This window comes from Labrus bergylta, chromosome 17 (genome assembly GCF_963930695.1).
Source record: "Labrus bergylta chromosome 17, fLabBer1.1, whole genome shotgun sequence".
NCBI lineage: Eukaryota > Metazoa > Chordata > Actinopteri > Labriformes > Labridae > Labrus > Labrus bergylta.
The window spans coordinates 2,790,375-2,817,728 of NC_089211.1; the positions used below are offsets into that span (position 1 = coordinate 2,790,375).

General features: G+C 39.2%; 1 protein-coding gene across 6 annotated transcripts in view; it reads left to right on the forward strand.

Annotated features, from left to right (window-relative positions):
- vav2 (vav 2 guanine nucleotide exchange factor) overlaps window positions 1-27,354 on the forward strand; it is a 236,145-nt gene that overhangs the window by 168,464 nt on the left and 40,327 nt on the right. For all 6 annotated transcript variants that reach the window (XM_029276750.2, XM_020630586.3, XM_029276749.2 and 3 more), the window contains exons 4-8: window positions 7,751-7,819; window positions 20,591-20,696; window positions 22,843-22,941; window positions 24,068-24,136; window positions 26,206-26,306. In XM_029276750.2, the coding sequence (XP_029132583.1) occupies window positions 7,751-7,819; window positions 20,591-20,696; window positions 22,843-22,941; window positions 24,068-24,136; window positions 26,206-26,306 (444 nt within the window). The remainder of the gene's footprint in view (window positions 1-7,750; window positions 7,820-20,590; window positions 20,697-22,842; window positions 22,942-24,067; window positions 24,137-26,205; window positions 26,307-27,354) is intronic.

A 27,354-nucleotide genomic window follows, 5' to 3' on the forward strand; every position in this document is an offset into this window, starting at 1 on the left:
GATCAGGGTTGATGAGTTCGAGAGACGTCAGCATGGAGACAGAGAGCAGATGAGGAGAAAGTTTGTTCTGGGTTTAGACAACGATAGTCCTTTCAAATCCTGCCACACACAGTCACATGTCTTAGTTTTTTTTTTCCCTTTGAACCTTGTTTTTCCTGTAAATTAAAATATGACTTCACTAAATGTGAATTGACACTATGATTTGAAGTATATCTATGGGATGTGCTATTATAATGATAAAAACAATTGTCTATATAGAAGCACATCATGCGTTTCATGTATTTGTTTTTAATGTCTTTAATAATTGTTCCTGATTTAATAATTGACATGACCAAAAAGCAACAAATATGAATTAAGAGCACAATATTAAATCATATACAGTAATGTAAATATAATATAAGATAATTCATAATAATATAAATATAATGTAGGCTATACAAAATGCAGACCAAAGATGCTCTTAAAAATAAGCATGACATGTCAAATTAAAAAGTAGACAAAAAAACTTAGATAATAAAAGGGATTAACACACACAGACACACATTACAAAAATAACTATAGAAGGATTAGATCTAATTTTGTGAAAGATATGCATCTGAATTGTATGTTGCAGCTTACAGTAACGTTTAAAAGCAACTTTACAAACATTGACGCTAGTTTTTCTGACTATATGTTCACATCCCAAATAATTGATGAGTATTAAATTTGCAATTTGCTAATTCTGACATTTGTTAAGAATTAGTCAGAGAATTTGTAATTTAGGTAGATGTGTTTTTTATCAGTGAGTGAGTCGGCCTCCTTTTAGAAACAAACGACAGCACAGGACAAAATGTAATTAGGTGACAACAGTGCTCAGTACTCAAGAGAATAGCATTTAGTTAAACAAAAAGATAAACTAATCCATGGCCATTAATAAGAATAAGAAAAGTAAAATAATAAGAATAAGTAAAACATGGTAAGTTAAACAAAGAAAATAATTAAATGAGCCATCAGTAAAAACAAGATAAAGGAAAACAGGATAAGCTATACAGAGATCAATGATTAGTTCTAGATTTGCTCCTACAGCATCACTGCTGTATTATCTCTTCATCTCACTCAGAACTGATGTCAAACATCAACAGTGTAGTCAGTATAAGTGAGTGCAGCTCTGTTGGTGGCCAGCTTTGGTAGCACTTTTCCAGTTTACTGGAACAAAATAGAAATGTGCGTGTCTGTTCTTTGTTTTTATCTTCAAGATAATCGGGAGGACAAACTGAGTGTAAACAATCACGGTTTGCACGTTTCCTTCCTTGCACCGACTCTGCACCCTCACGACACTACATTACATCACTCACATTAGTATGCAGTCATCACATTGCACATCCACTCCTCATTTTTCACTCATGGCATTTGAACGCATCGCGTGTGCTGAATTCCCACATAAATGTTGTGGAAGTTACACACATGCAGTGAGAGAGCCTCTTACTCATTATGTTACACTCACACACACCCTCCCTGAGGCCACAGCGACTCTGAAATGGAGCTGTGTGTTGTTCAGGTTTTAAAGGGGAAATGTAAGTCTTTATGGACCGGCATGGTACAATAAGCATCAAAGCGCACCGGCTGGTTCCAGCTCCAGCAATTTATCGACCCCAGCAGAAACATGCCCGCGTCCTGGGACAGGAAACTGCTACCAAAGCTGGCCACCGGAGCTGCACTCACACCTAATGACTACAGTGTTGTTGAGCTGTTTGACAACAGTTGATCAATGGGACCGGCCCACTGCGGCTTTGTCCAGCACACATGTGCCAACAATTCCCTTTATGCAGCACTGGCAGTAAAAACAGCGCAGAAGAAATAAGATGTCGTACAAGGAGATTAAGTGACATAAAACAAATGTATCAGACGCACAGTGTAACCGAGAAAAAATGCAAAACAACAACTCTAAAAGGGAGAAAGAAATACAGAAACATCATTGGAAGCAATAAAGTGAAGGAATAAAAAAAGAGGAAAACAAACACAAGGTTGGACAACGGCACAATAATATATGTAACATGTGAAAATAAATACTTCCGTTAGTTATTGATGGGCTTTTAAACTGAACACTCCAACCGTAGACTTTTTACGTCAAATATTCAGCATATTTAAAGCTACCAGCTGAAGACACAAAACCAACACATTGTACCTACAAAGGGTAGCAGAATGTTCCTCTTTGTATATAAAGTCAACAATAATAATAATGAAGAATAAGCTGTATCCAGACAATACAGATTTAAAGAGGACATATTATAACCCTTTTCCACCTTTTCAAACATTCCCCTGTGGTCTAAATGAAACATCTGCGCTGTGCTTTGGTCAAAATATAACATGAATCAAGCACCAGAGGAGGTTTGTGACCCTGTATAAACCAGCTCTCTCAGAACGCTCCGTTTTGGTGTGTGTGTGTCTCTTTAAATGTAATAGTATAGTATATAATATTACTATATCTACTGGGTCGGTAGACATTCAGGTTACCCAAATATATGTTCACAAACACTGAACAAGTTTGATTTTTCATAATATGTCCCCTTTAATATAAAAGATGACGCTTGGAAATTTTTTTTTTAATTTAAATGGACAAATAATTAGAAATAAACCCTTGCAACAAACTTAACACCCGCTCCAGCTTAGCACACATCGTAAAGAGCTGAACAGCATGTGTTCACACACTTCCAGGAAAGACAATGAAGCATTATTGAAAAGCCTAGAGACGCCTCATCATCGGAGTTCTGATGGAATTATAAACATAGTTCAATTACACCTGGTTGTGCCATTTAGCTGAAATTAAAACGGCAGCATTGGGCCATGCTTGGCTCCGCAGAACAACACCGAGGTGATAGATACCTCCCCAAACTACTACGTAATTAAATTTTGCCCTGCGGGACTCCATTAATAACTTATAATATAATGCACATTTCATTGTAGGGGGGCCATCACATGTGGGTGTGTTATTGCGCTCTGGAGGATGCACCCTCTGCGCTGTGTTTCTTTTCATAACAGAGAGACAGAAAGTTACATAAATCAGATGAGGCTGTTTTTTCTCCGTTATTATTTCTACGTGTAATGAGCTTTAGAAAATACAGAAGTCTTAATGAAGTTGTGAGCTTCAACATACAAAAATTAGCAAAGTTAATGAATCTAAAAAAAAATACTTTAAAAGGCTGAGTTTGCTGGATTCTTTGCATGGTCTTGAGCATGCATGTATGTTTGTGTGTAAAGGTGTGAGTGTGTTTGTGTGTGTGGCTTCAGGGTGACCAGCTGACCTTTGACTATCGAGCTGAGCATTCATTAACTCGATGGCTGACGCACTCTTTCTGTGTGACCACTGTTTTAATTACACAGAGGCTAATGGGTGGTGTCACACAGATACACATAGTTTGCAAAGACACACACACACACACACACACACACACACACAGACACACACAGACACACATACATGAATAAAATGTCAAATAACAAAGTCCAAACTCCTGTGTGATATTTGGCCCGCTGCTCTTAACTCTCAGGGCAGATATCACAATAAATTGCAGATCTGAGAGTTTACAGAGAGCAGAGTGAGTTAATGAGGGCTTTTCAACGTTTGAACTGCCCCTATTGTCGCCCCTATTACTCTATACTCAGCTACAACACAATCAGAGACATCCTTTGGCTTCCTCTTTGCCCTTACATTCCTGCTGCAACATCTCCTGCGCACTTTCTTAGCCTTCAATAACATGTTTCATAAAATAAATGGAAATAATCGTGTATTGGGTTCAAGACACAGCCCATCAGGTCGCCGATGCAACACTATCAGCGTTTAATATCAGCAGGCGCTAATGACATCCTGGCTCCCATCAGCGGTATTCTGACGTTGATCTGTTTTTTCTCTATAAACAGATATCTGCATAAAAGTGTAACTACACCAATCAGCTCTAGATCAAGAACTTTAACTTTATCGACAAATCGACCTAAGTCAGGAAAGTCAATCAGCCTTTAGATTACCGTCAAAAATTACCAATCTCGGAGCACCAGTACCATAGTGAATGGTCCTCCCCATGGGCAGAGATTATGGGGGGGATGTTATGGATAAAGATCGCCTTTTACATTTGCAACTTAAATGCAGAAGAGGAGGTCTTAGCTGTAACTCATTTAACGCTAATCACTGACTACACTAAAAATACTGAGTTGATTTGGCATTCATTCCAAGAGGCATATATCTCTGTCAGACGATTAATGCTGATGGGTTTCAAGACTCATACTAAAGGGATTAGTCTTTACCATTTTAAATACAATATTTTCCTCAGATTAAATCTAACATAAGAATTATCATGAAATGTTCTGTTAGATGTAGAATTTCTTAATCAGGAGACATATCTTGTGCTTATTTCTTTCATATGTCAGCTCATGCAGGCTTAGAAGCAGAGGGATTGTTATTTATAGATATGTTTGTGGTATGTCTCTCTTTGCATGATGGGTAATGTAGCTGGTTGACTAAATTGCTTTATAATCCATTCCAGGCATATTGAAGACTCTCTAAATGTAGTTGGTTTGGCTTCTTTCTGGACACTTCTGGTAAACAGAGGCTAAACAATCTTTGAGGTTTTATTTTTGTTATTCTCTGTGAGATTTCTCTGGAAGCTCTGCTTTCTTTTTTTATACTGAAACATGTAAAGTCTGACCTTGTGTCATCTTAAATTCAATTGGAGTTATGGTCGATCCTAAAACTTCTTATGAACTTCGTTATAAGAATGGTTTGAAACTGACTGAACAGCTCTGTGCAAACAATTTAGATCAACATGTTAGGTGATGCTCACTTTGCATAATCGACATGTTTGCAAGGAGCAAGCATAATCCATGAGTATGAAACAAGAAGAGTAAAATATTCTGAAGGGCTGTCTTTAAACTGCTTAAAAGTCAAAGACGTGAGCGTAGCTTGCATCAAGCTTTCCCCGTGAACTTGAAACCCTCCCTCCCCTGCAGCCATCCTTCTCTTTCTTAAATAATGGTAGATTCCCTTATATTTGTTTGTGTGTGGATATTTGTGTGTGTGTGTTTCCAGTGGCTATTTGTCAGTGGGAAAACAAATCATGTGTTCAGTAGATACATTATACAGAGGAAGTCAAGGTCAAACTTGCAGAGCTGTTTACCGCAGCAGCAACCACGGCTGGCTGCTGCTTTGTGTGGGATTTATTGCTGTAGGAGAGGAGGGTGAACACAGAATGCTGCTGTCACACTGATGACAAACACACAGGACTGAAAAATAACAACAAATCCTTAAGGCCGAGGAATATCTTAAGATCGAGGGTTCGGATGCTTTGAAAACTGTGACAATACTTTCTACATGTTTAAAATCTCAGGTTGTTTACTTATGGTTACTATACAAACCCCATTCCCCAAGTGTGATAATTAGCAACATGAGATCATTTTACAATCATCCTTTGATTGAAAATTTTGCAAAGACAACATATCGTATGTTAAAACTAAGAAATGGCATTGTTTTTGGAAAACTCTTTTTAAAAAGTTGGGATGGCGGCACCATTGGCCTGCTGGTTAATGCACAGGCCCCATGTGTGCTGTACCTACAATACAAAAGTTGGGACAATGGCAACAAAAGACTTGACAATTTGTAAAAGGCTGAAAAAAAAAACACCCGAAGGGAGTATCTCTCAGTAAATAAGGTGAATTAGCAACTGGTGAGTAACCTGATCGGGTAAATAAAGAGCATCAAAGAGAGGCTGAGTCTGTCTGAAGCAAAGATGGGTAAGGGGTTCAACGCTCTGTGAAAGACTGCATGGGTAAATAATGTAGGGACTTCATTGTCATAATATCATTAAAAGATTTGGAGAAGCATGTTCCAAACTACTATCTGGATATTTTTCAAAAGCATGGCAGTAAAGAGTTTTTAACTGGCTTGCTGTCCCAACTTGTCAGCCATTGAAGAGGTTTGGGGCATTATGAAATGTAAAAAACAAAAAAGGAGACCCTGAACTGTTAAACAGCTAAAGTCCTACATTAAACAAGAAAATGAAAAGATTCCACTTTCAAAATTACTGAAATTGGTCTCCTCAGTTTCCAAACACTAGCGTAGATTTATTTTTGGGGGCTTTTTGCTTCAGGACGGTGGATAGACTAGAAAATCAGGGAGAGAGAGAGAGTGGGGAATGACATTCAGGAAAGGAGCCATGGGCCAAACTTGAACCCTTGGCTGCCCACTTGGAGGAACCTAGCCTCCGGGGGCGTGGCCTAACCAGTAGGCCATCTGCACCTCAAGTGTTGTTGAAAGAAGAGGTGATGCGCCCTGAGTGAAAAACATGATCCTGTCTCTATTTTTTTTTTTTTTTTAAATGTTCCTGGCATAAAATTCAAAATGGAGATATATGGGCAGGTCAGTGGTAGAGTTGGTTGTCTGGGTTGAATCCCCAGCTCCTGCAGCCATATGTCTATGGGTCCTAAGGCAAGACACTTACCCCAGTGAATGTGTATGAATGGATTTGTTAAAACTGATGGACCCTTTACATAGCAGCCTCTATCAGTGTGTGAATGGATGTGAATGTGTAGGTGTGACCTGCGGTGTAAAAAGCGCTCTGAGTAGTCAGAAGACTAGAAAAGTAAAATACAAGCTCAAATCCATTTACCAAATATATTTTCAAAATCAATATTTATCAATATTCAAATTTGACATGTTGTCTTTGTGCTTTTATCAGTAAAAATTTTTTGATTTCAATGTCTTAAAAATCATCACATTCTGCTTACAAAGCATCTCAACTCTTTTATGTATCCGTGTTGTTCTATCTCTGAAGAAGCTTAGGAAACACTTTTTAATTTATTATGCTCAGAATTGATTTAAATATTGCAGATTATTTCCAATTCAGTGCATTAGCGTGGTAGGTGATGAACGCCACTCTTGACCTCACTCATTTTAATGAGCTTCAATTGTGCACAACATTACGCTAATAGGCTATAATTTGTAGCAATCAGCTCTGTGAAAGAAAAAAAAAAGGAAACATCATAAACACGGCCGGCCGAGCGAGATCTAATCATGCATGGCAGAGCGATGTTTGCGGCTAGCGGATATCTTTTAAAAGATTGGAATTAAAAATCCAGCCGGTTTAATGAGCTAATTGATTAGTCATTGCTTTTTATGCTCTGCCACTTCCTGGAGAATCGTGTTTGTTGATGCAGCGTGAGGGAGAGGACATTTAAGACGAGGATTAGATTGTGTAACAGGCGGACTTCAAGGCTTTTTATTTATGCTGTTGTAGCTTGCATTAAACATCAAACCCATTCTTGTTTTAGCAGGAGGTTTACATACTGTATAGGTAGAGAAGGCTTATCTTATGTAAAAAAACAGCTCTGGACTTGTCCTTTTCAATATTTCACATTGCTCTCTCCCTGATGGTCCTTGAAAGCTGCCCCAAACCTCCTGAGAGGATTTCTAAGACACCTGACCAATGCCCCTGTATTGCTGAGAAAGTTGGCTGTGGGAAGATGCCGTGTTTTTTTAAATTTCTTTATCTGTCAGCAGCGGTGTGTTGATGTGTTTTGACAATGTTGTTTGTGACTGATGGGCTCCTCTGTTGAATACATCCTGCTGTCGGACTGCAAGAAGTGATAAAGCTAAGAGTGACAACCTGGCAGATAGAACCCGCTGTTTCTGACTGGTTATTTTTTTCTGTAATAAAAGTAATAATGTGTTTTGTAGCCTTGCTCACTTAGTGTGTGTGTGTGTGTTTGTGTGTTTGTGTTACAGGCCCTTTCCATCAGAGGACACAGCTCTGAATGAGGATGATGTGTACAGGAGCCTTGAGGAGCTGGCAGAGTAAGTACACCTTGTTTTTGTCAGCTGGAGGACATTTTATTCAATTAAATATACACTCTGGATACTTCAACACATGTCTTACTCCAACCCTTACATTTACTTCCCTAACCATAGTATTAAAATAAAGGAATCAACTATTTACCTTTAATAGCCATCATCAACCTTGTTGGTATGTTATCCTCACAGTGTGGTCGATCTCATTTGAAAAGGTGATCACATAATATGAAGACTGATTGTTTGTTTCTAGCTGTTGTCGCTAAACATTCAGATTGGTTGACGGACGCTTCTAACAATAAATGTGCAAATACTTTGCTACAGTACGATATGATGCAATACCCTACGTTATGACACAATACAATATGACTCCATATAGAGCTGGGGGTTGTCAAGAACCTCACAGTTCAGTTCCATTTTGATTCTTTGGGTCACGATTCAATTCGATATTGATTTGATTCTATATTGATCAATACATTTAATTGATTCAGTAATACGCATAGGGACAGAAATACCCCGGTGGTTAATTACAGTACTTTCTTATGTCTGATAGATAATAATGGGTGCATTATTTGTGTTGGTTTAGAACAAACTGTAGTGAACATCTGGGCCTGACTTGAATCTACAGCACAAAAGTAGAAAACATGACTGTGCTGTCATAACATGAAAAAAAAGTCAAATACATGTACTGAATAAGCGGCAACTTCAGGTGTTGTAAAGTGAAGCCGATGAAAAATCCTGCAGATTGTCAAATTGTCCCTTTGAGGCTGGTACCAAGAGCCCAGGAAGTCACATACACACCACATTCAAACATTGTTACAGCAGAACCAAACATGTTTACAGACTGGTACAAAAAACTAAAGAAGCTGATTAGTTATTGTCCTCATGGGTACACACTTCACTGTAAGGCCGGGGGGGGGGGGGGGTACTTTGCATGTTGTTAAGTGTGACTGACCTGTTTGACAGGTGGGCGGGATGTATCCGTTTGCAGCAAGACAATCCCCGTCTGACTGATTTTTATATTTGAGCAAAGATAATGTCCACAGTCATCAATAGATTTATATTTTTTTTTTATAAAGGTTGACATAATTTAAGTTATAAAGTTCCCAAAATACAAGGCAAAGTCTAGTCAGCTTTGCACAAAACAGGTTGTAGTAAAATCTTATCATGACATTTCATAACCTGCATGTCTTTCAAATCACAGAAGTCAACAACCTGAATCAGCCGTTGCAAAGAAACACAGTTTGCAAAGAAACACAGTTTGTTTCACTTTGCAGTAAAATGAGACGAGACGCAAAAAGAACAAATCAGAAAATGATTTGAAACTGATTAAAATTGCAAATGAGCTTTTTTATTCGGCTGCAAATGAGCTGAAGTCCATCGAAGAAAAAAATGACACAATGTTTTGCACTTTATGAATAATTTCTATTTACTTTATTTCTTTTCAAAATAGACACATAACCCCTGGTGTTACTAATAAATAATTTCTATCATTTACAATGTTCAGCTTTTGATGTTTCACAGTGAAAAGTGACTGCCCACTTCTTCCAATCTCTCCCTCCCCCCCAACTTTCTAATTACATAAGTGTGGATTCCTCTGTCACTCTGCCCGTTGCCATAGTGACACCATCTCTGCTCTGGTTTATGTTCTAGCTGCCTTTCTGCTCGCCTCGTTGGCAATGTGTTGGATGGGTGGGTGGGTTATGGCGGGTGTGAAAAAGAGTCGAAGGGTCTGAGAGTTCCAGCAGTGACAGCAGATTAATAGAGAATGATTAGTCAATCACTCGGAGATGGGTGCCATTCATCACCACCAAGATAGAAGAGAGGAGAGTGGGAGCATGTAGGTTATTTATATATATATATATAGTATATGCTCGCTGAATAGATTGTTGTGGTGCAGAATGTGCTCTTGCTGGAGGAGAGAAGTTACAGCCAAGCAGGCTAATACTGGATTAGAGTGCGTCTTAGCCAAACATGTAGCCCTGAAAGCCTGGAACATGGGCTCTTACCTTGAAACAGAACAGCATCTTGAGCATCTTGCACAGAAAGGAAAATCCTAAAGAGAAGAGAACACTGATTTTAATATTTTAGGAAAATGAAATGAGATTCAAGTGTTCTCACTGAAAGAAAATAAAACATGAAATATGTCCATGTCTTTCATCATGTACCCTGTGATGGCGCATGGCTTCATTACTCCAGAGAAGTTTATATCTGACTCCTATTTCCTGACATGTCCCAAAACACATCAGGGAATATTATGCCAGCTTCTTTATTTGACGGATAAACTGTGGGGGTTTTTTCTCTCACATGTACATAAGCTGTTTTTCCCGGCTCAATTGAACACAACTTTTTTTTCTTTCTACAATGTGACAACTTATGACTGAAAACTCTACTCAGGGTTCAGAACCCACGTTTGGTCAATAATCATGAAATATTGTATCAGCTGTAAAAGGGCTGGTTACTTAAAAGATAGAAGACCTGGTTCACTAAGGATGGATTGCAGTAGCTAATCTAAAAACTAGCTCCAGAAAATAGAGTCTGACTGTGGAGAAAATCTGTCTGCACCTTTACCCCTAGCGCAGATGCATCTCATGCTGACAGAGCTGTTTTGTCCACATGAAGATGATGAGCTAGGAGGGGAGGGGAAACTTTTTCAGGGTTGTGTTTCGTTTTGATGCCAGATTGGGTTTTTGTTTACTTGGAAAATGTAAAATGGTTTTCACAGAGTTTTAAATAAGCTTCCTGTCGGACTGGTAGAATTCAGAGTAAACTCACATCCTGATGTGTAACGGCTCCCGAGTCCTGACTGTCTCCACAGATGGGGATGAAGTGTTTAGCCATATAACCCCTGGTAAAATGATTAATAGTGATGTCAAAGTCATATTTACAGACTTTAAATCCAGATCATTTATTGTAAAGTCATACACAGGGGAAATTGTTTTCCTGATCACTGGACATTTTGCCTGGGACATCTCTTAAAAAATACTGCAGGACAGTTAGCACTTTGTCTCAACAGATGTTTTGCTCCACTCCATCTGCCAGTGGCTGTTGGTGCTGTTGACTGTGAATTATGGAGTGTATTTTTTTTTTTATTTGTACATGTTTAGCAGGCGCAAAAGCAGCGCAATCCTACCCTCACTATGTCACCAAATCCCCTTGTAAAGCGATTAAACTCAGACGTGTGTTTTGATACAGTTCTTTCTCTAGCTAGTGGTCTTGATTTGACCGCCAACCTGTCACCTTCTAAATCCAGTTTTTCCATTAGTGAGCTTTGGCCTCTTAAACCTTTTATTAGCATGACGCTAGAGTTCACCTCTTTTTTCTGAAATGGTCAGTGGTGTTTTAACATGGTGCTCCGTGTGTAACCTGTAGGAACAGTGGCGCTGGCTCCTATAGAATAAATCATTTCACTGCTCTTGACCTTTAACAAAGAACATGTATGCATTTAGTTCCATCAATGGACGGACACATAATTGATTCATCAGCGGATACTGCACCTAATCCAATTGGACATGCATAGCACACAGGCCACACTAGCAATAACCCTGCTCTCAAAGACTTATTAATTAGCCTGACATATTGATGCATAATAAACCCTGAGTGCAGGAGTGTGTGGGAGCACAATGATCATCTTACCAAATGAAAACTGTCTTTTTTTAATGGAATTTGTTATGGATTCCCAGAGGATGAAAATAATACTAATAGAACATATGGTGACATAAAAACAGCAGCTTGTATGGAATATGCAATATTGTCACCAAAAAAAAATGTTTAGTGTGAGAAAATAAAGCAGGATTGAAGAGTAAGATGGCACTATTACAGGGTACAATAAAAATCAATACAATGGATAAAATGGCATCATTAGGTTCAGCGACGAGACGACAAAAGATACTAACTGCAACAGAAGGCAATCTATAAAATGGATTTTGAGTTGAGATTTAAAAACTGAGATCATGTCAGAGCACCAAATGTTAAATGGAAAACAGTTTGGGCAGCCTGCACAGCAAAATATTGATTAACCTTTCATTTTAATGTGGTGAAGTTAAAAGACATGAACTGGTGGACCCCCAGAGGTCTCTTGGGGATGGCTGGGAGTTCAGTCTTCTTTAATGCAATGATGGTACTGTATTTATAGATATAACTACTTTATTAGATTTACTCTGAGGGGGGTCTTGTTATGTTCGATGTTCTGCAAACAGTGGCATGGCCGTAAATATATGGGCAACACCTGTGGTTGACTGTTGATCATTGTAGAGGTTTTGTAGAGGTCACTTACCATGTTTCAGGATTTCCATATTTACAATATCATGTCAGGAGTGAGCTCTGTTGAGGCTTTCAGCTGTCGGAGCTGCTCTCTGTGAACAAAAGGCATTAGGGTTTTATGGAAAGTGCAGGTGTATGCATTTAGAAAGTGTCCTGTGATTTGCATTCTGCTCAACTGAGTCAGGTGAAGGGCCAACATCTTGCCAAAGTGAGGTCTCCTGGGTCAATGAGGTGATCCTGTTCTATACGTCCTTCCTGTTACTTCAGGATGTCACATCTCTTGCTTTGACTCTTGAGTCCTCGTCTTGAATGACTCCATCCGGGAGTTGACAAAGCATGAAATGGGGGTGGATAGGGTACAGTCGCCAAGGGACTTCTGCCTCTGAGAAAAGCCACACATAGATTCCCATGCCGAAGCAAACAGTGTCGGGAGGCTTTTGTGTCACTCTTTTGCAGTTTATTTTGCTCCATTAATCCCTCGGGCAGATTGACATGAAAAGCCAATAGCTTGAGAAACGGATGGAGCTCAGCCAAGGTATTAATTACTGCGAGGTATTGAGTCTGAGGTGTTTAAACTGAGAGATAATGTCACCACCTGATATAGTCAGAAATGACATATTTGTATAAAAGAAATGGCCTCTAAAATGTTTGCAGCAGTGTAAAAAAAAGATTTAAAAAAAACAAGAAAGTTGTTTGGCATTAACACATTTTATGAGCATTATTGCATAACTTTTAAATGTGTTATTTCCTGCCTAGGGGGAGTCAGTAGCTCAGTGTGTAGGTACATGGGTTGGGAACCCGACGTTCACCGGTTCAAGTCCTGGGGCAGACCAAGTCTAGAAATCCTGGTCTGGCAGCTGGACAGGCGCCAAGGTGCCCCTAAGCAAAGCACCAACCCAGCTCAGAAGTCCTCGCTGTGGATGACATAACTAAGAAACTAAACTAAACATGAAAACTAACGGTAGAATCACTGACGCTCAGCTCTCAAGGTCTGCAGGGCTGACAGACTTTAAACCACAGCAGCAGCTCAAAATGTTCAAAGTTTTCAATGACAACCTTTGCTAACTTCTGCTTACATTTTGCATTTTTTTGTCAGTGTCAGATTATTAATGAGATAATGGTGATGAATATTGATTGGAGGGGCCTCTTTTTTTTTTGCCTATTTTTGCCTACGGCCGCTAAAAGACTCCAGAGTTAGTTGAGTTGAGTTTTTAATAAACATTAGCTGGAAAAGTACACCAGAACATATATTTACACTCTGTTTATTTTTATTTTTGTATTATAATAATGTAATTTGCTCATTCAGAAAGAAACTTTGGCATTTATTTGCCTCTAAACTAATGCTTCTGCTGACATGACTTAATATGATATAGGCTGTTTGATTGAAAAACATTTCCTCTCAATAGTCAACCAGTTAAATCCCTTTAATTATTTTTAATCCCAGACAGTGCAATTACATGTTGGCATATTACTTCTCATTCGTACCCAATGCTGCCATTCTCTGTTATTAATGTTATCATGGGTATGTTGGAGTCTGAGTTTAGCAGGGTGTGAAATAAATTAAAATTTCAACCTGTTGGTGTTATGTAAGGCTCAAAAAGCGGGGAGTAATTACACGCACAGTTCACTCTGTGGAATTCAATAATATCTTCCTGTGTTTGGGGACATAGATTTACATGTATGTTATTTGATTGCTTTTAAGAAGTAACTTTTATTTTTGTCGAACCCAAAGTAATTCTTCTTGTCCAGCTAATCAGGATTTTTTTTTTTTACTTCAGATGAGGTATTTGTTTACTCTTTTGTGATCAGCTTGTTTGCAGATGTTGTCTCTTATTTTATGACTGGGCCTTAACACGGCCTTTCCAGTGTCCTTCTAAATTAACACCCTGACAACTACAGATGTGTGGCTTTGAAAAGAGGTGCAGGTAGATAGTTATACTCATTAGAAGATGCTTCTGAATGGGCTTTCACACTTGCAGAAAACACCTGAAATGTGTGAACGCAAACAGCCGATTTTTTCACTCTGACTTCACCGGGAGTTTCTCCTGCCAGATCCTTGGTATTTTTTCCGCAACGAGTCCGAGTGGGCTGAGAATTCAGCTCGAACCAATGGAAGGGGGAGTGATGTTATATACTGTGACTGGAGTCAGTGCATCGACTGTCTGCCCTGACCGCTACTATCTTTGTGCACGTACTTAAACGGCTGTGTTTTGTTTTCTGTTTTTAATTTTGTGAGTTCATGGGATTTATTCAACATATGAGAGCATTAAGGTTTACTTTTGAGTTTGTGTTTCTAAATCTGTGTATCGGCTAACAGATCCAGCATTGCTTTATTATTTATTATGTGCAACCCACTAAACGGCTGAAAAAAAGAACTTTGCATACAAAACTCAACATTATTTAAATACAAACCTGAAAGCACATCCCAGCCTTTGGTGACTGCATGTGCTGAGTATAGCTCTGATATTGTGTGTCATACTCCTCCACTGATTTAACTCCATGGCATTGAGGCCTGAGAGCAATAGGCTAGCAGGCCTGTTGCGTGCAGAAGCACTGGACACCCTCTGGCCTGTCACTGTGTAATCAAACAGAAAATAAGGTCTAATTCATGAGTCCACAGGTCTCTACACCCACTCCCCTTCTTACTGATGCATTCTGATGCATACACATGCTAGAGCACACACAAATACCAACTCCCTCTCACAAACATAAACCCAAGAGTGCATTTAAATGATTTATTATTGTCCATTAAAGCCCAGGAGACAAGGGCACATAAATAGTAAAGTTGTGGTGAAGAAATATGTCCCTTTCTTTTGTCACGCTTTCCTTTTCACATAACACACACACACAGCTTGTGCAAGCCCTTGCTCCTGAAATGCAACCATCAATACTGTCTTCCTGAACCCCCTACCATTATCTAACACACGCCTTTGTAACCTTGACCAGATTTTAACACAAACGTAATTTCTTACTGTACATGGAGCGTAAATTTAGCGAGATTTTGTCCATGTTTTATTCTCCAGTTCCTCAACATTTCTCATGTGTGTGAAGGCGTGTGCCAATCTGCATCACCAAAGTACACAAGCTAACGAGCAGCTAATTCATAACTAATATTCCCAGTCAGATTGAATTCTATCTGAAGATATTACATGCTAATGTTTCTGTCATGATGGGCGTGATTGACAACCTGTTGGAGGTTTCAGATCTTACTTGTACTGGTAACCTAAACATTGTTTTTAAAAGGGGGGGCCCCCCCCAAAGGGTCACGGAAACTTGGAGGGAAGAAGGGGCAATGTCACGGGTGTTGGAAACATATGAACTGGACCCAAATGCAGATCAAACAAAAAACAAATATTTGAACAAAAAAAAGGCAAAAACTAAAACTGACTTCGTTCAAACCAGAAAGGGGAAACAAGCAACACTTGGAAAAAACGGGAAACTCAGAAAATCTACAAAATACAAAACAAAATCATGACAGGGAATGGATAAAACTAAAGATTTATTAACATCATTATTTGCAGCAATCAAATTTTAATCTTGTATTTTAGACATAAGGAAAGATATTAAGAAGTTTCCATTGATAAATTTGCCATTGATATGCACAAGGAGTTAAATAAATGTCACAAGACGGGGGAACCCGCTAGAGGCTAAAGAGTATATGGGGGTCCCAAGCATTGCGCTGTTTGGGAATTCCTGATCAAAAACAATAAGGCATAGTGAATTGGGCCTTTACAATCCTTGGAATGTACTGAATCATCTGGCTCATATTTGGAATAATCACTACAGGTCATCTATTTAGGAAACAGGCCAAATCGACTCTGGTTGTCTGAAATTAAATTTGATGAATGAGAAGCTTTCCCTCTAAAATTGTAAAGCCATGTCAGTCAAATTTAGTAATCAATAAGTAATCAATGATGAAATGCATTAAAAATATCTTGACTTGAATTGTTGGACCAAAAGGATCATTGGATATTGACAAAATGACCAACTGGGAAAGAGGAAGTGGCTTAAATGTCATGACTGATCAATAGAATATTTCTGTTTTAAAAGCTATCACTAATGTCAGTACAAGTTGAGGATCAATAGATGGAAGCTAGAGGAACACAGCATCCTCTCCTCAGAGATCCTCCTCATCTTAGATCTTTACACAGGATTTATTAATATCTTAGCACCAGACCTCAGTCGCATAGTAATGCTCTCCCTGGGGTATTGAAGCAAAAACGAAGTACAACATCTGCACTCTGAATCTTCCCTGCCATGCAACGCGTGGGTCTCTGTGGAGCCTTCAGAGTTCAGACAGGAGACACCGAGGGGACAGCGTCGGCTGGCTGGCCACTGTCCTCCCACACAGCGCCTCGTCAGTATTCAACATCAGCCACTTTTACTTAATGAAGACCGAAGGAGAACAGGGCCGAGAGTGAACCGAGCCACCTCAATTAAAACTTCAAACAGGCCCTGCACGAGCATGACGACAGGCTGAATATTTGATAGAGGGCAGCTCCATCTTCTCTGATAATTTATGTCCCCTTTTCATGCTGACGGTCAAAGAATGTTGTCACAGAGATGGCAGATTCAGGCGGTTGTATCACTATGGAGCAAATCCTAAAACCTGTAATTTTTATAATGTATGCCTGTAAATCTTGCTTAAGAACACATTTATTCATTAAAAAAAATCCTTTCAAAATATCCTATTTTGTGGACTCTTGTAAAACTCCCTTGTTTAAACCTGGATTGGTGCGAGGACAGCCAGGTTATAGCCCCTTTTTCAAGAATCATCGTAAAGAATACTTATGTTGGGGGCCCAGACGGATATATTTGGATAAGAAATCCAAGACGAGAAATCCTCCTTTCTCTGTCCGCTGATCAAGCCGGGTCAGATAGCAAAATAGCATTCCTTGAGCTGGTGGGCTTTATGCGTCCTGCTCAAGGACATTTCAGCAGAGGGGCAAAGCTTAAAACTTAGTCCCCTTCAAGAACCACTTAACCCACAATTTGTATTTATTGATATTGTTTATGTATTCAGTTTCCCAACCTTCAGAAAGGGACGGGTGAATGCTGGTGAACTTAAACAAGGTGAATGGAGTATTAGTGTGACCTGTTGATTGTGCCCCATTTTTTGTCAATCAAAGACACAATGGTAAACTCCTGCACACTGTCTAACTTGCAAACAAACCTTTATTGGCAAAATGTTAATACTAGATCTTCATACAGGCAAACAGTGCCTGTATGAATAGTTAATGTCTAGATACTTTATTGTTACATACTGTTTGTGTTTTCTTTTTCTTGTAACCCATCTTGTTCCACTATATGAAGGCTGATTTATGCACACTTGATTTATGCATCTCACTGACAGCTTCTTCAGCTCCCCATCTTAACCTGTTGCTCAGTTGACTAGTTGTACATTTCATCAGTTACAAGGTTAAACGTAATCACCTTTGCTATAGTCTACACCAGAATTACTAGTTGGTAAACGTATTGTTAATGGTTTTATAGGTATGCTTTCCTTGTCGAGGCTGTAAACTGGCTGAAGCTACACTTTTAGTTCACCAATCAGAAACATCCAACACTGCAAAGCACACCCAAATGTCCCTGTACTTTCTGTAGATGTCAATGAAAGATGAAAATGAGCTTGACTTGACTACAAAATAGCATTTTGATTAAAGCCTTGGCTTATTTTTTTCCACACAAAATTTCCACTTAAACCACGAGGTTAGTTTAGTAATAGTCATTTCTTATGTGTTGACCACCAAAGTTGGGCTCCAAAACTCTATACTTCAGAAATGTAAAATTGACGTCAGTAAGACGACTTGCATGTTTTTGGTCACAACTGAGTAAAATCAGAACACATTATGAGACATTCCCAAGAGTTTTTTTTTTTTTTAGAGGAAGCTACCTCAAGCTGCCATTGTGTTCTGATGACACATTAAGTTGGTTCGCTGTGTCACGACCCGGCTCTTAAGGCGTGACAAAAACAAACGGTTATAACTAAGTGGCGTAAAGTTTATTACAAAGTACCCCCAAAAAATAACCAATTTACAAAGAGGATGAGGTGTGTTTGTAATTCAACCAGTGTGTCAACTGTGGTGTGTGCGGCATATTGTCAAACTAAACTAACATAATCAGACTACAACAAATCATGGTGCAATTAAGGAGAAGGTGTGATGCTTGGAGTGGATGAGAGAGAATGAGAGGTTGACTGCCCAATCTTCAATAGCCTACACCTGGGAGACTGGCCAGGTCTGCCCAGGTGTGGCGGACCACCGCCCACCAGCGACAGAAGGGCAAAAACCCAATAGCAGGCCCTGCAGGCGGGATGGCTGAGAAAAGGCTACACCTTTAGTCCACCAATTGGAAACATGATCTAGAAAGAAACCCAGAAAGTCCCTGTACTTTTGGAAAGTATTGCCACCAGAGAAGGAAAGTCTAGTCACTATATTTAAACCTTGGTTCCCCACAGTGGAAACACATTTACATTTGAACATTTAACATGGCTTTATGTCAGTCTCCATCTTTATGAAGTGTTGCTATATCTGCTTGGAAATCTTTGAGAAACTCCAGATTATAGCTTGTAATCATGTCCATATTATGTATCATGTACAATCCAAACATTTCCTGTAATAGTTGCCAATTTGCCGTAATGTAGGTTTTTAAAGGGGTATTAAGTTTGAGCCAACAATGTAAATTAACTGAATCAATGGAAACATTAAACATGGGCATTATACTGCACCTCATTACAAGTAATGTGAGTGGACTTTTGTGCAAATGAGGAAAAAACAGTTGCCAGACTTTGTCCTCCATTATTTAGCAGGCACCTCTTTACTATCTTTATTTATTTACAGTTTGTAATCATTTATTTCCATTTTTGGCGACCTTAAGCTCCCTGTTTATTAACTACATCGATGTGGGCCCACAGCCAAAGTGAAATCCTGCTGAGGCATCTCCACCGCCTCAATAAGTTTCCAAAACAATAATTGCTTTTACACAACAGAGGGAGATTCTGTGTGGACTCTGGGAGCACAAGGATTCTTTCCCAGACGACGCTCCTCTCCACAGTAACTGTCTTTTCTCTGCTGGCTGCTTGCCTAATTAAAGGTCAGTTAGCTAGCTGGGTGCCAAAGCAACATAAACACATTAAAGGGAAATGCCACTCAATAACGCAGAGCAGCGGCGGTTTCTGAACATTGAGTTCTGTGTCCCCACGCTCGGAACACCAATAGGACTCTACAGGCAGGGCTTGTGAAAGATAATGAGCTCGCAGTGCTTTGACTGCTCCGTGCCTCTCGGCTGTCACAGTAGTTTAAAAGGGACATAATGAGTCTTTTGGGGCAAAGTGAAAGTAGTTGTTGTTTTGAGTTCAGGTTGTGTTTTGATGCGATGTCTGCTTCTTACTGAAAAGACAGGAATACAAACTCTAAAAACTAAAAGAGTATCACATCAAAAAGTGAAAAGGTTTTGTCTGAACAAAATGCTTTTTTTTTTTTTACAGTACAAAAATATATTTTGAAATACATACTTAGTGTGTCATAATAAGAAATATTTTTGTAATAAAAACCCAGGATTGATCTTTTTTAACACAAAATTGATTACGTTGAATTTTGAAACATGAAACAATACATATACTTATTTGTAAGCTTTAAACATTCTGTGTCCAATTACCTTTTTTTCTGATGAATTTTTGATTATTGATGTTCAGGCAGCATATACATTTATATATCACATGTGTGAGGAATCATCATTATGAATTTATCAACCATGTTGTTAAGAGGCAAAACATAATCTGGATTTCTGTCATCAGTTATCATGTGGGTATATTTATGTAAAGCTGCACATTGGCAATCCCTCCCTACTTCCTGTTTCCCGTGGCAACCAAACCCCCCCTCCCCCCTCCCCCGCAAGATCTCTAACTATAAACACAAGTTCAGGAAAATATGCTACAATTCAACTAACTTAGTTGGCAAGTCAAATGTCCAACCACACAAAACTCAAACATGCACCATTGACCCCCTAAGGCCGCCCATAAGGGATCCCTCTTTAGGGGAAAGCTTTCTGGGGACCAGTCACATGGAGATACGTTGATTTAAATCATATTCTGGAAGGGCCCGTTGCCTGGGCCTTTCAGGGGCCCAGACATTTCTGCCTGCCTTATTTTATTTTAATTATTAATAATGATTATATAGAATTATTATGATAAAATAAAGACTTTATGTTCTATTCTATTCTATTCTAGTACCACATGTTCATTCAACTGTGCATTGCTCTTGTACATCTGCTGGTTCTACAGCATTGTTGAGGCCCATTTAATTAACATTACTAATTTATACTATCATTGCATTTTAATAGACTAATTGTAGTATACAGTCTCCACATTGTAATAATTAACAATGTGCTATAACGGATATTATAGGTTGATGCACATGTTTTAGATGTGCTTCCTCCTCATCTCTTTTGAAGGTTCAGTATATATTTATCCATGGTTCTGTTCATGAAGTGACAGAAGGCTCTCTCTTTTCACAGTGAGCATGACGTGGGTGAGGATGACATCTACGACTGTGTGCCGTGTGAGGACGATGGCGATGACATCTATGAGGACATCATTAAGGTGGAAGTACGACAACCCATGGTAAGAATTTAGTGTCACAGTTGATTTCCGTGTCTTTGTTTGGCTTTAGTTATTGATAGTGGTTTGTCTGGAGTGTTGGTTATACTGTAAATCTGATGCCATTTTAAGGTTACATGACTTACAGTAAGTATTACATTTTCTAGTAACAGACTTTTATTTGGATGTAATCCATTTTCTGTAAGGATTTCTCTGTAAGTTCAAAACATATAGTGACACAATCACACCCTCTCCCACTTCCCTTTTTACATCTATATGATATGCATTTGAATGGCTTCCTTTCCCTTAACACACTTTTTGTATTTCTTGCATAACGTTTGGTAAATTTGACTTCTGACTTGCACTGCTTTGCCTTTTCCGTGCTGCAGATCAGATACATGCAGGTGAGTGCTCATGTGCTTGTGACTCATCCCCACCCTGTCAGCTAACTCCCTTCAACACTTCATTTAAATCAAAGTCCCAAGAGAACGCCATGCCAATTACAACACTGAGCTGAGCCAATCGAGAGAAAAAAAAAAGGGGGATCCCATCTGGTTCAAAGTCTGAATCAGGGCCCATTGGAGACCGTTGTGACTTCAGCTTGGTGACTTCAGCTTGGTGACTACAGCGTTAACTGACATCACCGATGAACACAGCTGCCATATTAAACCTGAAAGAACAAGACAATAGCCGTTATCCTGCTGGCTTTGAGTCCTGCTTCTGATTGGTTGATTACATGTTGGATTGAGGCCTGGACTGGACATGCGTTTGTACATAGTTAGTCCAAACTTTTTGTTGTCATTGCTTATTTTGAAACAGCCAAAACTGTCCTAGATGGTAATTCACCAGCTGGGCTACTCATTTCACAGCTAAAGCATCAAAAACCTTTACAGAGTTGAAACCTATAGCTTTCTAGGATTTAAACATGCTGTTTTGAGCAGTCAGTGCATTGTTCTTTCAAAGAAAATCATGCCATGTTAGTACATGTAGACTGACCCAGACGTCTTGTCTCATGAGAAATGTTTTATGCAGATACGTTTGTGTCTTTCCCCATCATCTTCCACCCCCTCACAACACCCCTGCTTGCATGGACATAGACTGAAAACCTTGAAGCGTCTAAATTTACATAAATATTCCTTGTTCCTCTGGCTAGTCCACCCACACAGAGTTACAAGCTCGTAGAGTCCAACCTGAAGGACAGTGCTGTAGCTCCTGTAGTTTTTTGACATTGTAAAATAGACTCTTGAAGGCTGTTTGAGTCGTGTCGTCCATCATTGTTAACATCGAATCTGCAGACATGTTTGTCAGTGGTTCCTTATGGTTGCATGGTAATTCAGTTTAAGTGTAGAGTTGATTGAGGAAGACTGCACTTCATTATCTTACAGAGATAATGCAATTTGATGGATCCATTGTCAGGACTGTGCTTACAGGTTTTGCGCTGTTTGGAAATTAAAAGAAACCAAAAACCCAAATTGCAAATTGTTTTTGCATTTTGGCACATTCACCCTTAAACTAGAAATCATCACTATAGAGACTACAATAAAATAATGCAACTGTCTAATATGTCGTAAATGAAGAGAAAATCTAGACGTGTCAGAAGTCAGTGAATACATTTGACACATTTTAAAAATGAATTCAACCAATCACCTTTGACGCTAGGCATTTTTTTTAAGGTGAATTTGGGGGATTTATATGCCATTATTTAGAGACATGACAGGTGATGGAGTCTGATATTGGGGAGGAGAGAAAGAGTAGGGAAGAAGATGCGGCGAAAGGAGCCACAGGCTGGATTCTAACCTGGGCTACCCGATAGGAGTATTCCAGTCTTCGCTACCGTTGCCCCTGTAACAGTCGACAAAAAAATGTTCAAAATACTAAAGTAACCCTGGGTATTTTGAAAGTGCAAAGCTCTGTCTGAAGAAAAAAAATGTTTTGGTCCCTTTCAATCCCCAGTTATGCTTTCTTATCAAATCTGTAGATAGAACATGGGACACTGGCTTGAACTAGAAATCATCACTAAAGAACAACAAACATAATTCTCCATAGTCTCACTTATAACAGTAACCAATTATAACAGAAACAAGGCAAATGTGTTGTCAATTAAATGACAAGCCTAACAATCATACAATGTGATGTTCTTGTAATAACATCTGTCCGATTTTCTCCGTAGAAAATGGGTATGACTGAAGATGATAAGAGAAATTGCTGCTTAGTGGAGATCCAGGAGACTGAAGCAAAGTACTACAAGACATTGGAGGACATTGAGAAGGTGAGTGTGAGAATGTGTCAGTGCACATCCATTTGAACGGGCTCATATATGTGTATTTATATATCCTGGAAGTAGCGGTGCAGCATGTTGGAGTATCCTTTTGTCCTGCTGTCTTCTTTGTGTTCCGGGGCCTGTGGGTCGGGTCGCAGCATGGAAATGTCAGCTATTGGCTGATTCATTGGGGGGCACAAATGTCAGGGGCAGATCAATTTGGTTATTATTAGCTCAGCCCCCACAGGAGACTATGACCCCTGGGGGTTTAAGTATAGACCTGCACATCACAGGTTCAGGGACATATACCTGAACGTATACAGTGCTGCACACACGGGCAACAAGTGTTGGAGATTTTATCCTTAAAAAAGGAAATCCTTGCTTGTTACTTCCAAGGTTTTTCCATTAGAGAAATGCAGATTTTGTGTGCTTCAAGAGTCATAATCTCTGTCTCTCTCTCTCTCTGTCTGTCTCTCTCTCACACACACACACACACACACACACACACACACACACACACACACACCGTCTCTCTCACTGTGAAAATGAACCTCAGCTGAGATCAGCGCGGCTAACACATCACTTTTCTCTCTCTGACATTGCGATGTGATAGAGGCCCCACAAATCATCAGCCTCTCTAATTTCATTAAACCAAATGTGTATCCTGTGTTTTCCGCGTCGGGGGCCAACACGGGACTAAATGGGAATAAATAACCTTCTTATGATCAGAGGACTCGTTAAGCTTAATTGAGTTGGGGTTAATAAAGCCTGTCATCTCTTCATTGCTTCTTAGTTGATGTATTTGTTATATTTACGATGATGGAATGTGACAACCATAAAACAATTTTATTGAAACAATAAGCAGGTTTTCCTCTCTTAGAGTTCAAGCAGGCTGCAGCATAGACAAGCGTTGTGCAAATGCATTCATAGCAGGTGCTGTTGTGCACATGTTTGTGCACAACAATATGGCTGCTGTTTTTCCACAGTGTAGCTAAATATCAGAAAATTCTTGCAGATCTTTTGCTCAATACAGCAAAAGCATTAGTTTTCCATATTCCTATATATATATATATATATATATATTTTTTTTTTTTTTTTTTTCTTTTAAACAAATGTGTCTCTTATTTCTCTTTAGAATTACATGATCCCATTGAAGCAAGTCTTGAGTCCACAGGACATGGAGGCTATCTTTGTCAATCTGGAGGTGAGTATCAGCTCAAGCAGAGAAAATGATGAATATACAGCACGCCTGGGTGTGCCGCACACCGTGTGAATAATTCAATATGTGTATGGATGGCTGAATGAATGACAGGATGTGTAACATTTGTGTAAGTTAGCCGTGTGACGCTATTGGAAAAATTCACGGTTCGGTTTACACGTGTTAGGCTTCAGTGTTTTCATCACAGTGGGGAAAACAAAATGTTATTTCCTTTCAATCTGTTTGAGAAGAGTTGGCTAAAACTCTTGCTGCAAAACTTGGTCAATAATACAATCACAACAAACCGTACAGCATCTTGGTATCAGACCTTTTTCTAAACTCTGAATACATTGAAGAACATACAACAAGAACAACTCCAGCTATTTGTCCCAGCTAATTCACTACTTGCCAAGAGTTTCTGTAATATACTAATTAACAAAAGCACATTTAGGCTGTAGAACGACACCAAATTAAGGATTTAAAAAACACATATCAAATGGTCTTTTATCTTGTTTTTTCACTCCTGACTTCTGACATACATATGACAGACATTCCACATCTGGTGGGCAAAAAAAAACGTATCCTATTCTAGTATTCTATACTACATGTTTTTTTTTATAGTTCTAGGAACTGTTGCAACCCTTTATTATTGCTTCCGCACCGCAGGAACTGAGAACTGTTTTAGTTCCTAGAACCCGTTCAGTGGATCCTTTTTAGCTCCTGCTTCAGAGTATAGGTACCATGGCGGTGAAATGCAGTCAGAGAAAAGAAAGGTTCAGAAAGCAGCTGGCTGTGCACTCTGCAGCACTTGGATGAAATGCTTGTGCCCTGAGAATAAAAGTGCTGCACTTGCGTCTTGTTGTCTCTATGACAACCGTCTCTTAAAAGACTGTTTTCACCCTTCACTATGAGCATCAAACGGAATATGCTTGCCCTCCTACTTTGTCTGAACACAGAGCAAGGAGCATGTTGGTACATGGCATGATCCGTAGGAGACAAAAATACAGGGAATATCATCCATTTTTAAAAGAGTGTCGGTGATTTCAACAGCTCCCTTCTGAAAGTTTTAAGATTTTCAACTCAAAGCGCTCAGAGTAAAAAAAAGGTGGATCATTTGGACAAAGTGCAAGGTTGCAAGGTTTTCTTCCTGACGGCTGCCTGCTGCTGCAAACACTCCTCATTGAAAACAGACGCTGGTGCTCAGAAAGTAACACTAGGTGGACTTCAGGGCCTAGGCTGAGATTTTGGAATTACAAATGCACCATGAGAGATGTATGAGTTACAAACTTCAGGCCTTATGATAGGAAGTCACTTCATGAACACATGTACAAATCATTGACCATTTACTGTAAATGTCTGTTTCTTATTCAGTCTGCATACAGAAACACGTAGCTATGTGCCTTCAGAAATGGAACTCCCCTTTCTCCCCAGCCTCCTCCTGCATTAGCATTTAGTCATTACTTATTTGGAATGTTTAGCACTGAATCATGTTCATTAAAAGTTGTTTATCTCAGACTCTGTAAGGGGGTGGTGTGAGCTCAGGGACAGCTCTTCACTCAGATATGTTCCAGAGCAGCACCTGAGCAGAGTCACACCGGCAAAATAAAATGCAAATTGCTGAAATAAACAGTTAAAAACCTTGACTTGAGTGTCCTGCCTGAAATATGAGCCTTTTATTTTTCACAAATAAAACCGGCCTTGTTGACTAATAGGGTTATGGCTGTGGATCACTGACAAGATAAGGGGGACGAATACTAGGAGACGGATTGACAAATAGTTTTATTGTTATTTTCACAGCATGTTAAGACAGGAAATGGAAAACTTGGACCAGCATTATATTTAACTGCAATGACTAGCTGAAAAAAAATGTCTACATCAACAGCATTTATTTGAAATGATACATTTGGTACATGTCAAGACATAGACTATGTCAGACTATAACGTACTGTGCTCTTTGTGTACTGAACACGTCTGGATAAAAAAAAACACCACTGAACTGTATACATCCTGGTATTTAAGGGAGACATTTGCATGACAATCAGTTGTTTCTAATATTTATTATGATGTCCCCTCAGGAGGTGATCAAAGTCCACTTGGCTCTTCTGAAAGCCATCGACGTGAACATGGTCAGCGGAGGAAGCGGCTTGGGGAAGATCTTCCTCGACTTCAAAGAAAGGTTAGTAACCTCAGCATTACGTTACAAACATGCACAAATTTTTTATTTTTTCGTTATAAATATAGATGGCCTGTTGCACACAATGTATGCACAACCTTTGCACCAGCATAACCTTTACAAATGAAATGCATGCACCTATAACTGCACTGCAGAGCAAACTGTATCTCTGTGTGTTGATGCTTGTAACAAATATTTAAATGAGCCATTATGCAGTCATTTTAAGGATTTGTCCCCTTTATATGCAATAAGAGTCATTGCAAAAAAAGCATCTTAAAAACAAACACCAGCGCTAACAGCCTCATGCATTTTTAGCACAGCCACACGCATTTTTAGTTAAAGTCCGGCAACAAAATAAACCCTCTAGCTCATCATTTTAACATCAACAAAACAGCTACATCAGAATGAGGGCTCAGCTCCGCACAGCATAAAGGTGCAGACTCATTGTGTCCATATTCAAACACAAAACAAGGGCAAACTGCACAGAATAGGACTTTTTGGGCATGTTTGCACCTGAATATCATTAACACCATATGCTTTGTTATTTAGACCTTGAGATAGAGCAGATAAAGGGAGCAAAAGATGCACAGTTTTGGAGCTATAAGCAACAGCAATCCATTCTTGGTGACTCAGGCCCAGAGTGTTTAAATGTTGTTGTAGCTGTCAGGAAGCTGGATTTTCTTTTTCTGCTCCTCAAATTGTTAGGGTTGCATAAAGTTGAGCATCCACAGATTAGTGGGAGGATTTCTGGGATTAGTGTTCAAACAATAAGTCAATAAAAACAAAAGATGTTGGAGAAAAGCTGACGGAGCATACCACCAATTGTTCTCCATTCAACTAAAACATTCATAGTGAATCCATTTAAGACTGCTTTAGCTTGTCATCGTTGTCTTTGTTGTATATTTTTAGATGTGCAGTTCATCATCTTTAAACATGACTCAGAATCTCCAACACCCTTGATTTAATTTTTAAAATTCAATCCCATCCATTAAGTTGTGTCCTTATACATGAGGTGTATACATTTTGTTTTATGAAAAACATGCATTATTCC